Source organism: Rhinatrema bivittatum, chromosome 16 (genome assembly GCF_901001135.1).
Source record: "Rhinatrema bivittatum chromosome 16, aRhiBiv1.1, whole genome shotgun sequence".
Classification (NCBI taxonomy): domain Eukaryota; kingdom Metazoa; phylum Chordata; class Amphibia; order Gymnophiona; family Rhinatrematidae; genus Rhinatrema; species Rhinatrema bivittatum.
In genome coordinates, this window is record NC_042630.1 from 20889744 (window position 1) to 20906039 (window position 16296).

General features: G+C 44.7%; 1 protein-coding gene across 1 annotated transcript in view; it reads left to right on the plus strand.

Annotated features, from left to right (window-relative positions):
• LOC115077467 (chloride channel protein ClC-Kb-like) overlaps window positions 1–16296 on the plus strand; it is a 99460-nt gene that overhangs the window by 69628 nt on the left and 13536 nt on the right. Inside the window, 1 exon segment of the mRNA XM_029579760.1 lies at window positions 13905–14009. Coding sequence (XP_029435620.1) covers window positions 13905–14009 — 105 coding nt within the window.

A 16296-nucleotide genomic window follows, 5' to 3' on the forward strand; every position in this document is an offset into this window, starting at 1 on the left:
AACCACGCGGGTAATCATTTTCCTTCCTTCCACCTTTTGTAATGCGTGGAATACTTCTGGACTGCGCTTCTAAGATTGTATTTTTAAACAATGTTCATGCATGTTATACACTTAGGGGTAGATTTTATAAATGTACGCGCGGGCGTACTTTTGTTCGTGCACCAGGCGCGAACAAAAGTACGCTGGATTTTATAAGATACGCGCGTAGCCGCGCATATCTTATAAAATCCGGGGTCGGCGCGTGCAAGAGGGTGCACATATGTGCAACCTGCGTGCGCCGAGCCCAGCGCGCGCTGCCTGTTCCCTCCGAGGCCGCTCTGAAATCGGAGCGGCCTCGGAGGGAACTTTCCTTCCGCCTCCCCTCACCTTCCCCTCATCTTCCCCTACCTAACCCACCCCCGGCCCTATCTAACCCCCCCCCCCCCCTACCTTTGTTGGCAGTGTCCACACTACCTACATAGTCCAACCAGCTCCAGGCTACCACAAACAGCAATTACCACACCAGTCTGTAGTTGTGGAGTCAGCACAGAAAAAATCTAAACGTGTGTGTCCACACTCATCCATCCCACCAGGTAGAGAACACAGATTCCTGGATACACTAGGTAAGAAAGTCTACCAGAGTTCCATGTTGAGCGCCAAAATTTCTGCGTATCAACTCTACATCACTCAATACCAGAGGAACCTCTGGAAGCAGATGGAAGAGTTTATAACCTCCTTACCTACCCAGTTCCAGGAGCCTGCACAAGCTGTAATATCAAAGGGACTGGAAGCAGGCAAACATGAGGTGAGAGCAGTCTATGATAATTTTGAGACTGCTTCCAGGACAGCAGCAGCTGGAATCGCTGCTCGCAGATTGGCCTGGCTCAAAGCATCTGACCTCAGAACTGAGGTACAAGACAAACTTGTGGACCTGCCCTGTCTTGGTGACAATCTGTTTGGGGACAAAATTCAAGAAGCTGAACAACAGCTTAAGGACCACACTGAGACTCTACGTCAGCTGTCTCAAACCCCTCAAGAGCCTGCTACTCAGTCTTCTCGTCGTCCTCCACGAAGAGATATGAGACGTTCCTATTACAGGCCACGCAGATACTACCCACACACTTCTAGGGGTAGATCCAGTAGACCTACACAACGCTCCCAGGCCAGACAATCCAGGCCTGCTCGTCCACAACCTCCTGCACAGACAGGCCCTGCAACAGGCTTTTGAAGCAAAGACCAGAGAACAAGACCCAACCTTACAATCCCAAGCCAAATCTACCAGTGGGAGGAAGAATATCTCATTTTCACACAAATTGGCAAAACATAACATCAGATCAATGGGTACTTTCCATAGTCTCTCGAGGCTACAAACTAAATTTCACCACAATTCCTCCAGAATTTCCTCCAGCTTCCTGCCCACAACAAAATTCTCAACTACATCAATTACAAGCAGAATTATCCACCCTTCTGAGATCCAGGGCCATACAACCAGTGCCCCGGACACAGCAGGGCAGAGGATTCTACTCCCGATACTTCCTCATTCTAAAGAAAACCAGAAATCTCAACAAATTTCTGAAGAAAGAAAAATTCAGGATGGTGTCTTTAGGCACCATGCTTCCACTTCTTCAAGCAAGAGATTGGCTTTGTTCTCTGGATCTTCAAGATGCTTATGCTCACATTCCAATATACCCTCCTCATTGCAAGTTCCTGTGCTTCACGGTACACCATCAACATTACCAATACAGAGTTCTACCATTTGGACTGGCATCTGCTCCCAGAGTCTTCACCAAATGTCTAGCGGTCATAGCAGGACACTTGCACAAAGAAGGTGTCCATGTTTTCCCATCTAGACGACTGGCTCATAAGGAGTCCATCTCAACAAGGAGCAATAACTTCTCTCACTCGAACAATTGCTCTACTTCACTCCATGGGATTTCTCATCAATTATCAAAAATCCCATCTCACTCCAACTCATCTGCTTCACTTTATAGGAGCAGAGTTGAACACAGATCTAGTAAAGGCTATTCTACCTATAGATCGTGCAGATGCCCTCATTCTACTAGCAAACTCCATTTCCTTACAGACACAAACCACAGCCCATCAGTTTCTGAAACTGCTAGGTCATATGGCCTCCACAGTTCACGTTACACCAATGGCAAAGCTTGCCATGCGAGTTGCCCAATGGACTTTAAGATCACAATGGATTCAAGCCATTCAACCACTTCATTATCCAATTCAAGTGACCCACCAACTAAGATCATCTCTACTTTGGTGGACCAACAAAGACAACCTGTGCAAAGGCCTACCTTTCCAACTACCAGTCCCAGAGATTACTTTAACTACAGATGCATCCACCTTGGGATGGGGAGCTCATGTAGATAATCTCCACACTCAAGGGACTTGGACAAAACTCGAAGCAACATATCAAATCAATTTTCTGGAACTTCGAGCTATACGTTATGCGCTGCATGCGTTCAAGGACTGCCTTTCACACAAGACTGTTCTAATCCAAACAGACAACACAGTAGCCATGTGGTACATAAACAAACAGGGCGGTACGGGCTCGTACCTCCTTTGTCTAGAAGCTGCACAAATTTGGGGCTGGGCCCTGAATCACTCAATGTTCCTATGAGCCACTTATCTGGCAGGCATTCACAATGTAGTAGCGGATCGACTCAGTCGTCAATTCCAACCACACGAATGGTCCCTGGATCCTGCAGTAGCGACCAGAATATTTCAGCGTTGGGGACAACCAACAATAGACCTCTTTGCGTTACATCTGAATCACAAAGTGGACAGATTCTGTTCTCTTCACAAACAGAAGAATCAGCCAGCCAGGGACGCCTTCGCTCACCCTTGGAGCTCAGGCCTACTATACGCATATCCTCCGATACCACTCATAACCAAAACTCTAGTGAAGTTACAACAGGACAAAGGGTCCATGATACTCATAGCCCCATACTGGCCTTGACAAGTATGGTTCCCCACACTGCTAGACCTCTCAGTCAGGGATCCAATTCGTCTGGGAGTAGCTCCCACTCTCATAACTCAGGATCAAGGTCGGTTGCGCCATCCCAACCTTCAATCCCTATCCATGACAGCATGGATGTTGAAAGCTTGATCTTGCAACCACTCAATCTTTCATCTCATATATCTCAAGTGCTTATAGCTTCACGTAAACCTTCCACACGAAAGAACTATTCTTCTAAATGGAAGAGATTCACTTTGTGGTGCTCCGAAAAGAACATAGATCCTTTCACCTGCCCCACCACTTCTCTACTAGAATACTTATACCATCTTTCGGAATCTGGTCTCCAGACTTCCTCAATAAGAGTACACTTAAGTGCAATCTCTGCTTACCATAACAAAATGGGAGATGCACCTATTTCCACACAACCTCTCGTAAGCAGATTTATGAGAGGTTTAACTCACCTTAAACCACCAATTCAACCACCTGTCCCAGAGTGGGATCTGAATTTGGTATTAACAAGACTCATGCGCTCTCCTTTCGAACCCATAGATTCTTGTGATCTTAAATTTCTCACTTGGAAAACTATCTTCCTCATAGCCATTACATCAGCTAGAAGGGTTAGTGAGTTACAAGCACTTGTAACATATTTACCCTATACTAAGTTCCTACATGACAAAGTGGTTCTCCGTACACATCCAAAATTCCTTCCCAAAATAGTTACGGAATTCCACTTGAATCAATCCATAAATTTACCCATATTCTTTCCAAGGCCTCATTCCCATCCAGGAGAAACAGCCTTGCATACCTTGGACTGCAAGTGTACACATGCTTTTTATATAGACCGTACTGCAGTCCACAGAAAATCCACTCAACTTTTCGTATCTTATGATCCAAACAAACCGGGTAAAGCAGTGGGTAAACATACTCTGTCCAATTGGCTAGCAGATTGCATACAGTTTTGCTATCAAAAAGCAGGCCTTCCTCTCCAAGGTCGAGTAAAGGCACATTCAGTAAGAGCAATGTCAACTTCAGTAGCACACTATCGTTCAGTACCAATCCTTGACATATGCAAAGCCACAACATGGAGTTCTCTTCACACTTTTGCAGCTCATTACTGCTTGGACAAGGAAGGAAGTCAAGATTCAGCCTATGGACAATCTGTCTTAAAGAACTTGATTCCAGTTTAATCCCAACTCCTTCTACAACCAACCTACTGTGATCTTCGGCTGACTCATATTCAACAACAATACCTCAATGTTGCTTCACCATGAATTGACTCAGCCTCTAGCTTGCTATTCACCCATATGTGAAGGCTAGCATCCTGCTTGTCCTGGGATAAAGCAAAATTGCTTACCTTGTAATAGGTGTTATCCCAGGACAGCAGGATGTAGTCCTCACAGAACCCACCCACCACGCCGCGGAGTTGGGCCTCATACCTTTATTATTTTATTTTTGCTAACGCTTTTGCTACATACGAGACTGAAGAGAGACACCTGTGGCAGAGAATATCATAGCATGCTGGGCATGCTCAGTGGCCTCTCAGGGCCAGTCAAAAGCTTCTAGAAACTTTGACAGAAAGGTTTCCCGCGCAGGGCTCCGTTCAGTGACTTCACCCATATGTGAGGACTACATCCTGCTGTCCTGGGATTAACACCTATTACAAAGTAAGTAATTTTGCTTTCTCTCCTGAGTTCTCCTTAAACCCCTCTCCTCCACAGGTAAGGAGTAAATCCCCACCTAAAGATCTTGCCTTTTCCAATTTCGTACAGACTATAACCAAATCTATCCCTATTCAGTTGTAGGTTGAGGGAAAGCCTGGGGTCCCATTATTTGACCTTCTCAAATTCCTGGATGCCCCATAATTATTGGTGGGAAGTGCCTGTTCATCCCACACTCCCATCAGAACATGTATAAGAGGATATGAGAAACACCAAACTTTATTCTCCTGGTTGGTAAGAAGACAGACACCACATAAGGTGTCTAGGAAGCTGAAGGATTCGACTGATTATAACTGCCACATACATTTGTGGAGGTCAGATCTGCATTAAAATGCACCAAAATAATCAGAGAAACAGGTCTTGATTCTCCTGGGATGTCAGTCTCAGACCCTAGACAGTAGATTCTTAAAAAAAAAGAAAAAAGACTATTTCATGATCTAGCACTTGCCTACCATTGGGAAAGAGCACAGGAATTCACCAGTCACCTTTGTGGTTCACTGTTGATTGAAGGAGAGGAATGTGAAAAGCATCCTGTCCGTTCAGCATATGACAATTTTGAGATATCTAGAGCTTCTGTAATGACAGTAGAAAGCACAAACTCTCATTGCTGTGGGCATTTAGCCTTTGTGAGGACATGGGCCTTATAATAGAGGAAATCTTTGACAACAGTCAAGGAGGCTGTAGACATCCTCAAATGGCTCAAGTCACTATTCAATACGCCAAACTATTTCCAGTACAGCCTTCAATCCACTCTGTCTGTCAACGGTATCGGAATTAGGAATCTAGGAGGCATATTGCCCATTCAAAAGAGCTGCTTCCACGGCCCAACTCATCCCAGACAGCAACATGGCTTCAGACCTCGCTACCCCCCCTCTTTTACCCAATTTGTCATTATTAGGTTTTGTATTTACATTGTTCCTTGCATGTATTTTTATGATTGCATTTATGCCTTTTTTAATGCTTGTTCTCCTGTCACCCGCCCCAAACCTTGGAGGGCATGGGCTAAAAATAATTTTAAATAAATAAATAAACAGACATGGTTTTAACTGGATCCATAGCCAATACTCTGTCTTCATTTATTTTTTTGATGCCAGAGCATCTTCCAAGCTGGAAGGAAGATGAAGTTTTACGCAAATCGGTGGCCCTTAGTATCCTCTAACAGTTAGTCCTTAAAATAATATGAGAAGACTGCAGACTACACCTGTTGGGGATTCCTTAAAATTACCCATCTATGAAAGTATAGAGTCTAAGTGTGCACCAGGAATTAATCATTTTTGAGATCCCCACCCACATGCAGACCAAAGCTGTTGAACCACTTGTGGGTTATCTTCCTATAAAAAAAAAAAAAGAAGTTAAATCCCTCCAAAAACAGTTGTTTCACCCTATGAAATGATTTGTTAGAAACATAGAACAGATGGCAGATAAAGACCATACAATGATCCACATCTGCTCAGCTTTATAGTCCCTTCCTAACCGTCAGAAATCCTCTGTGCTTGTCCAAAAGGCTATTCCATGTGTCCACCATCCTTTCTATAAAGAAATATTTCCATGAATTACCTGCGTGTATCCCCTTTCACCCTAATCCCATAGCCCCTTGTTTCAGACCTCCTTTCTGTTGATAGAGGTCCAGCTCCTATACATGTTTTCCTTGGAAGTATTTAAGATTCTTATCATATTTCCTCTTTCCCTCCTTTCTTCCAGGGAATACATGTTTAGATCTTTAAGTCTGTTCCCATATGCTTTATAATGAAAACCATTGACCATTTTAGTAGCTGCCCTCTAGACTTTCTCTATTCAGTTTATATCAGGGATGGCCAACTCGGGTCCTTAAGAGCCACAAGCAGATCAGGTTTTCTGGATTTTCACCATGAATATGCATCAGATAGATTTCCATGCACTGCCTTCAATATATGTGTAATCTCTGTTCCAAGGGCCCACCTTCCCAGCCCTGGGGAGCATTGAGGTAATTCATCCAGGATGGAGTATGTCTCAGTTTCTTAGGCATCATGGACTGGGAAGCAGGATATTCTACAGGGCCTTAACTGGGCTGAAGACACTCCCATTCCTCACCGTCCATAAACTCCACTGTCCACACAATACTTGCTCCAAAAAAATAAAAAATGTATTTGAAAACTGAAAAATAAGAATAGCCAAATCATCAGATTTAAATCATAGTCCATGTCCATATCCTCTTTACTTCCCATCTTGGTCAGATCACAAAAAACTTATACTCCTTAACATAATAATGACAGCAGAAAAAGACAAAATAGTACATCCTGTCTGCCCAGCAAGTTTCTTTTAGTAGTAACTGCCACTCCGTGCAGTTTACCCCATGTTTCTGTTAAGGATAGCAACTACTACTCCATGCAGGTTACCCCCAAGCCTTATGTTAAGGGTAGTAATACTACTAGCAATATTTTTACACTGTGAGCAGTCTTGATAATTCGGACAGTGCTGCTTGAGCATGCTTTGCTTTTGGACTTGGCCGTAGAAGCAGTCCTGTGCTTTTTCCCTAATGTCTGTTTATCAGTACCCCAGACTGCAAAAGTCAGGTCCCAGTGTTGGCTGTCGTCTGAATCCAATTTCACTTTTACCTCTGCTGTTGAAGTGGTGAGTGATGTTGCAATTATGTCAAAATCATGAAAGCTAATTAGTTAAGGGTAGTAACTGCCGCTCCATGCAGGTTGTTTTCATGGAGCGTCAGTTACTACTTTGGTTATTACTCTGTTATTCTTCTTAGGTAATTTCTCAAAATCCGTTCACAGTCTCTGTTGTGTTCGGCTGGTCGCGAGATGGACCCGTGACCAGCCGATCTTACCTCCAGCCCCGAGCCACAAACAAGTTTTCCAACGATGGGGAAGACCTCCCAGACAGAAGCACGGCAAGCCGCCATGCCTGAACAGGCCCAATGGGCCGGTCAGAGGGATGCTGCCACCAGCTGCTCTAGGCGTGCCTGCCAAACTTGTTGCCTCTTAAAGGGCCTACAGTGGGAAATTCCCCACGATGCCCTCTGATGATGTCACGGGCTGTTCTGTATTTAAGGCTCACTCCGGTGCTCCTCAGATGCCTCAGCAATAGGTCAACTCCTTTAGAGTAGCGGTTTGCCTCTGCATTCCTGGTTCTTGATTCTTGCCACCTGGTTCCTGTTTCTGCTGTGTGTCTACTTGAGTTACTGTGTCCTGTTCCTAGTTCCTTCGCAAGTCTGGTCTTCTCCTGAGTTCTTGTCTTCATGGTCTGCCTCTCCTCATCTGTCTTCAGCTTCTTGTCTGTTCTGCTGTTCCTCCTCTCCTTGCCCCTTCGAATTGGACTCCTGGCTTTGACTTTGGATTGTACCTTGATGTTGCTTGACCTTTGCCTGCTTTTGACCACTGCCTGCTCATCAACTTGCTTGAACTCTGCCTGCTAGACCTCTGCTTGAACCACGACACTGAATGAACTCCGCCTGCCTCTGACCACAGTCTGCACCAGTCTCTGCTACCTGTCCCCTGCCCTGACCACTGCACGTACTGACTCTGCTTCTCTCTGTGCTGGCCTGTAACACCCTACGTGATGGATCTTCATCTCCACAGAGGCCTGAGCCTAAGTCCAGCCGGCCCTGGCACCCAAGGGCTCAACCTAAGGGGAACGAGGGCTGGTATTGGTGAAACTCCTGTTGGGCCTCTGCTCCAGACAGCTCCACCTGCCGACGGTGGGGATCTACAGAGTTCTTCCCTGCGGATTGCGCCAACTCTATCTCAGGCCAAGGGTCCACTTACTCAACAGTCTCAAACTCACTTCTAAATCCACATTGCTGAGGCTACTTTTAAGGCATCAGTTAAATCCAGTTCACCTTCCCTGCTTCTTCACCTGTGAAGGTTACTCCCAATACCGTTTAGGCCTGGTTCACCTCCGCATTGAATTTTATCACTTAGTTCCACAGGGGCACTATTGTACCAACTCACAAGGATATGATCACCCAGTCTTTCTTTACATAGACTCTAGCCATTGGCTAGAAATTCACACAAACCACTGAATAGGAAAATTGGTTCTTACCTGCTAATTTTCATTCCTGGAATACCACAGATCAGTCCAGATGCATACATTTTGCCTCCCAACCAGCAGATGGAGACAGAAGAAAAGCTTTACTGACACTGTGCTACTTGATAACATGCCTCCTACAATCCCTCAGTATGACCTGTACCCAAGCCAAATGAGATGACGCCATAAATCAACTTACCCCCTCCAAACCGAGCAGGGGAAAGGTCAAACCCTCCAAACCAAAACAAATAATTTCTTTACAGTCTATACACAGAAAACAGAGTGGTCTTTCCAGAGAAGGCGGGGCTCTGGAGTGATCTGTGATATTCCAGGAAAGAAAATTAGCAGTAAGAACCAATTATCCTCTCCTGTTCATACCCTAGATCAGTCCAGATGCATGGGATGTACCCAAGCTCCCCTAAACTAGGCAGGAATCTGAAAGACCCACTCATAGCACACACACTCGAAAACTGGCCGCTTCCAGCACCCGAACATGCAGTCAGTAATACTTTGTGAAAGTGTGTAGAGATGACTAAGTTGCCACCCGACAGATCTCTTGTGGGGGCACCAACTGGCACTCAGCTCAAGATGCCGCCTACACCCTAATAGAATGGGCCTGACACCCTTTGCAAATATAAGCTGACAAAATGGCATCCTATAGCCATCGAGCAAATGTGACCTTTGATGTACTGTTCACTTTATTTGTTCACTCAAACTGATCAAAAATATAATTGGACTTCCAAAACCTGTTGGTGATCTTCAAGTAGTGCAATAGCACCAACCAACATAAAACAAGTGAAGCTCTTTCGTACATGGAACAGAAGGGTCTAAATCCTAATAATGAGGGAAGTTCCACTGTCTGCCTAAGGTGGAGAACAAAGACTACCTTCCGTAAAAAAGGAAGGCACCGAGCGCAAAAACCGGCGTACCCCAAGACTCTGCGTTATCGGCAACCTTATTTAATATTTATTTACTCCCAGTCATCTTCTAGCCAGCCTCAGTCTGAACTTTTACATATATGCTGACGACATTCAGATACTCGTCCTGTTTCAGGTACTTTAGAGCAAACTTTCAAACTAATCACCATCTACTTGACTGCTATTAAACAACTTCTTTGCTATATGAAACTTGCTCTAAATATGGAAAAAAACAGAGATCATTTTACTGGATAGAAAACAAAAAAATATTACTAATAATACTCTTAACTTGCCAAACAACGTCAAGTTAACTCTTGCAGACTCAGTCAGAGATTTAGGGATAACTATTGACTGTCAATTAAACTTTAAAAAACATATCTCTACTAAACTAAGAGAAGGCTATTACAAACTGTTGGTTCTTAGATGACTAAAACCTTTGCTTGATGTGAATGATTTTCGCTCAGTGCTACAAGCTTTAATTTTCTCCTAATTAGACTACTGTAATTCCCTACTTTTGGGTCTTCCACAAACCACCCTACGTCCGCTGCAAGTACTCCAGAATTCTGTGGCCAGAGTTCTAACAAACTGCAAAAAATGTGATCACATTACACCCATTTTGATAAATTACATTGGCTCCCGATCACACAAAGAATATATTACAAAACTTGCTGTATCCTTCATAAAGCAATCTATGGGCAAAAAACCGACTGGTTGAACTTTTCAATCTGATTACACACCCCACAAAGAACACTGAGATCGGCACACAAAGGATTACTTCAAATCCCCTCGGTAAATACAACCCATCTCACGTTAGTGCGTGAGAGAATCATCTCTATCGCAGGACCCAGTTTTTGGAATACTATACCTGCTGAACTAAGACTCGAAACTGAGTTTAAAACATTTAAAAAAGCTTTAAAGACCTGGCTTGTAGAACAAGCCTATTCAGACAATCTAGAGAAAGGTCAATAATATCAAGACCAAAAGTTGTATTATGTTTGTATCTCTTTTATATAGCTGTATCCCTTCCTACCCAGTGTAAGATTTTATAAACTTTGATGTATACCCTGTGTTTTTATGTTATCCTAAGTAAACCGTTGTGATGTATTTTCAAATGACGGTATACAAAATATTTTAAATAAATAAATAAATAAAGGACCCATTCTATTGCCTCCTAGCTGTTCCTGGCTTGCTTATGAAGGGAAGACTGCCAAGTTGCTATTTGGTCAGCAGACCTCAAATTCCAGGCAGCAAGTTTTACAAATCTTTCATGATACGGGCTCCACTGTATCCAAATGCTCTGTTCACTTCTATGAAAGAGAGGCTCCTACCCCTTTTTCATAAATATGTTGAAACCCAGCGCTAACAGGCCTTTGCCATGACACTGTTGCCCACAGCCACCTGTGTGCCGAAGGCCAAGACGTCCAAACATCTTGTGAAGAGGTATTCCCATTTTCCTGTGTACACCCTGGCACTAGGAAGTGCCAGGCTGCAACTCCAAAAATCCTCCTAGAGAAGGGCCCCAAGATTTTGTTCTGGGGATCCTAGAGAGCTATGTTCTCTTCAAACTGAAGCAGACACCAAGGACTCTTCATGCAACTATGTGACTGGTAAAACCAACCCAATATGTACAGCGCTTTAAGAATATAAGATATGCTATCCTGGGTCAGACCAAGGGTTCATCAAACCTAGTATCCTGTCTCCAACAGTGACCAGTCCAAGTCACAAATACCTAGCAAGTACCCAAACATTAGATAGATCCCGAGCTGCTGATGCCAGCAACAAGCAATGGCTATTCCCTATTGATTAATAGCAGTGTATTGACTTCTCCTACAGGAACTTAACCAAACCTTTTTTAAACCCAGCTACACTAGCTGCCTTAACCATATCCTCTGGCAATGAATTTCAGAGTTTAATTGTGCCTTGAATGAAAAAGAATTTTCTCCAATTCGTTTTAAATATGTTGTTTGCTAACTTGATGGAGTGCCCCTTAGTGCTTGTATTATCTGAAAGAGTAAATAACTGTTTCACATTTATCCGTTCAAGTCCTTTCATGATTTTGTAGACCTCTATCATATCCCCCCTCAGTTGTCTCTTTTAAACATTTATTTTCTTTCGTTCAAGCAAGAAGAAGAGAGGCTGAGATATTTTTAAAAATCCAAATGTATGATCATATGTGAACAAATTCTGTTGTGTGACACATCCATTCTTGGAACATTAATCATTGGGTCCTTTTGTGACATTTATTCCTCCTCTTGACAATGCTTTGTGGTTTAGATCATTGTACGCATTGGGTTGGTTTTATCAGTTACGTTTGGATGTTGTGTAGGTTATTGGGCTATGTGTATGTTTTGTAAGGCTTTTTAGGTTTGTTTATATTTAAAAAATGAATAAATATGCATAAAAATTCATTAAAAATGGATATAATATATTTAGCATTTTCACAGTGTTATATACAAGTGCTCAATAGATTTATGTGTTTGTAACCCACATATATATATATATATATATATATATATATATCTACAATGTAACCCAACTTTGGTGGATGGGGTGGGGGCCCAACAAATTGTATGAATGGAAGAGGGGCCATGGCTCAAAACGTTTGTTCACCCCTGCATTAAGACATGTAGAGGTCCATATTCAAAAGCCATTAAGATGGATAACACAATAGTTATCCATCTAAATGGCTTACCCAGTTATATTCAGCTTTTATCTGGCTAAATTCTAACTGGGTAATAAATTAGGTGGCTAGAATTTAGATAGCTAAGTTAGGGGCGGTCCAAGGAGCATAACTGGGAGGAGTGGAGTTAGCCAACTAAGTTAACCGGCTAACTTCAATATTCAGAGTTAGTCAGATGACTTAGCCGGCTAAGTCTGTTCGAGTCAAAGAGCTGTCCTAAAGTTAGCCATCTAACTACTTAAGATAGCTGGCTATATTCAATAGTGTTGAATATGCCTCCAAAGTTAGCCGAATACGTTTATCCGGCTAATTTTGCTGTCTGGACTGTGTCTGAATATAGACATCATCCTTTATAATTAAAGGAGTAGAACACCCTCTAGTGGCACCTGTGGCACATAGGAAAATCTATGTCATGCATATTCATTTTGCATATACTGAAAGCCTTGCCTGTTTGTGGCTCTTGAGGTTGGAATTGGCCACTCCTGGTTTATATCATTTTGAAGATGTGATCTCCGGAATTTTATACAGAGCTGCAAAATGAGGTTTCACCAGAGTCTTATTTAGAGTGACTATCACTTTCTGCTGGCTATTCCTCTTCCGACATACCCAAGCATTCATCTGCCTTTTGCTGTTGCTTTGCCTACCTGTTTGGTTTGTTGTCTTCAAATTAAAACAAAGGAAACAACTCTTAGCTAGGGAGTCCTAGCTGTGAGACTTCTGTGAACTGCTGCTTGCCTTCAGAGAAAACAAGGTTGCTTACCTGTAACAGGTGTTCTCTGAAGGCAGCAGTTCACAAATCACACAAAACCCTCCTTTCTCCCTTTTTGAAGGTGAACTTAATTAGTGAACGAGGGAGCTGTTGAGCATGCTCAGAGGGGTCTTTATTTCTTTGGCTCTGGAAAAGTGTTCCAAGTCAGTGTTGTTGGATGACATCACTGATCTCATCACCCATCTATGCGGTTTGTGAACTCCTGCCTTCTGAAAGCACCTGCTACAGATAAGTTACTTAGGTTTCTGATTTCCCTAAGAAAAGCAAGGAACTATAAGCTTATGCATTGCAATGGGGTAAAACCAAGTCTGGTTGAACCTTTTTGGGTTGTGTTGACAACTCTACCGTAGCTAACATAGCATGAGCCAAGAGCTCATCGTGTTGTTCGTTGGGTACGTGGGGTCTGGTTTATAAAGGGTTTGGACATGCCTTTTAGAAATAGGGAGCCTTGTGTGCTGTGAGCCCCACTAACCTTCTCTCTCATCCTGTTCACCGGTGCTGGCTTAAGTCTTCCTCCCCCTGGGGCTTTCCTTGCAACCCTTTGTGCTTCTCGTCTCATGTGATCCTGAGCCTGCTGCTCAGTGGAAAAAGTCAGTGAAGCTGCTCTTTTCTAGACTCATTTAACCTATTTATATAAAAGGTACACATTCACATTCTCTGCTTCGATGGACCAAGGAGGTGGAGGGGAGAGGGGTAGAATATAAGATTTTGTACTTTTTTTTTTTTCAAATTTTACGTAAATAAACAGCAAGGAACTATTGCTGAGGCCTGTTGGGTCCTAGTCTCCCTCCTCCCCCCTCTGAAAAGTCTGTGGGATGCATAAATTAATCTTCTCACTTACTCCCCACTACAGATGGAAGAATGGGAGTGTCAGCAGCTGCAGGAGATCATCCGCATGGAGGATTTAATCATCGATCCTGAACCCTATAGGCTTATGGAGAAGGAAACTTTGTATGAGGTGAGGAAACCATTTCAGCATATAATCACCAGGACATTCTAGGTCTTCTGTATTTTTAGCCCCTGGACTTGTCTTGTCTCTGTTCTGTGAGTGCATTCGGGACCAGCTCTAGGCCCATGGGTGCGCTGTGCAAAAAATGAACTTGGTATACCTCCCCAACTGTGAAAAATACTGACTTGACTTGTGCCACCAAACACAGCCTCCAACTTTCCTCAGCTTCCATTGTGCCTACCACCTCCCAGCAGTGCACATCCAGCCATGGGGCTTAAACAATGCTGCCGGGTGTAGGCAGTTGCTCCTATGGCAACCCCCAAGGACATCCCTGAAGGATGTGGGGGGGGGGGGGGGGGGAACTGAGCTGCAAGAGCAACAGCTCTTCTCTGGCTTCAGCTCTGAGGGCTGTACAGGAAGGCGAGGGGGAGGCGGTTCTCCATCAGCCACACGCAGAGAGAGCAATGGTGCCCCCTAGTTGATGGTACCTTGTGCGATCGCACAGGGTCACACACCCCAAAAGTCAGTCCTGAGTGCATTATGTAGATTTCACACACAGGCGGCAAACTCCTTTGATTCCAAATGCAATATTTTATTCCCCTTTCATGCATAGTAGCAGAAAAACATCTAACAGTAAACTGCCTCCTGCCTCCAAGCTTTCTCCTCTTCCCCCCAAAAAAGGGGGTTCCTGTTCGTACCCTAGTTCAGTCCAGATAAGTGGGTTTTGCATCCCTACCAGCAGAGGGAGGCAGAGAGCTAAAAGCTTGGAGGCACTGCTACCTATCTGAGAGTGCCACCTGCAGCCCCTCAGTATTTCTCTGTCTCCCGCAGATGCTAGAGGTGCAAACCTGCAGTTAAGAAAAAGGACAAAGAAGGGACAGAAGAAGAGAAATTAGAAGACGCTCCCTGAGGTGTTAGGTTCCTTCGTGGGCCATCCCTCAGAGCGGGGGGGGGGGGATTGGTAATCCCTGATCAGCTTTAGCCTGCAGCAGATCCAGGGGTCTGACAGCCAGGGGTCCTGGCTCCCTCTTATTCCCTGAAGGCTCCTTCCCAGGGGTGTTGCCAGCAGCAGGGAAGTATTCCTTTTTTTTCCTTTGCTGTGGCTGCTGTTTCTTTAAAAAAAAAAAAAGTGTTACATTTTTCTTTCAGCAGCAACTGCTAGGGCTGTTCCTGGTTTGATCATCGGGGCAGGCCCGGGCTGGGGAAGGGAGCAGTGTACCCTCCCTCTGTTCGCAGCTTCAGGCTGCTCGGGGAGCCGAAGGCGGCATTGGGCCATGTTCCCCTCCTCTCCTGCATGCCGCCATCACGCGGCTTCTGTTCCTCTGCAGCAGGCCCGGCCGTGTGGAGACAAAATGGCTCCAACAGCGATTTCCCAGTGCGGGAAAGCTTCAGGCTGCTCGGGAAGCTGGAAGCTGCGTTGAGCCATGCTCCTCTCCTCTCCCGTGCATCATGATCACACGGCTTCTGTTCCTCTGCAACAGGCCGATTGCGTGGAGACAAGATGGCACCAACAGCGGTTTCCCAGCATGGGAAAACTTGTCTTGCCGGCAGCCTGGCTTGGGGACAGCTGTATGCAGCAGTGTTATGCCACAATTCGTTTCTGGAGGGGAGGAGCCCTCTGGGGGGGGGGGGGGGGGAACAAGGCTGGTAGGAGAGCCACAGGTTCTCAAGGCCCTGAGACGATCAATACTGGGAGCCTAAACAGCCTGTCACGTAGGAGAAGAGCTACAGTTTGGAAGGAGACAGACTCCCAGGAACCCAGGGACTCCCCTCCCCCATTGTCTCCAGTGATCCTGTCAGGGGGGGAGGGGAAGAGATGCGAACTCTGGGCCGGATAGGGAGAGGATGATGTGGAGTTTTCCTTTGAATTTGGAGAAGAATTCCAGAGGGGTTGTGTGCTTACCCTATTAGAGCACAGGCAGCGTCATGGGTCTAGTCAGTGTCACCGCAAGAGATTTGTAGAGCGGTGACGTGGTCTTCTCTTCACAATTTATCTTGCCATTACCGTTTAGATGTTCAAGTTCCAGGAGAGCTGATCTTTGGCGAAAGTGTGCTGAGAGGGGGTCTTTCATGGGCCCACCAGTGAAGGAGTGCTTTGGAACATCCCACTTGTCTGGACTGATCTGGGGTACGAACAGGAAAGGAAAATTGGTTCTTACCTGCTAATTTTCATTCCTGAAGAACCACAGATCAGTCCAGAGACACAGCCCCTTAATGTTCTCAAGACGGTTACGGCAAATCCGTGTTTTGGCATGCTTACTGGAAAGGACTGTCAGAATGTATATATACAGAACCT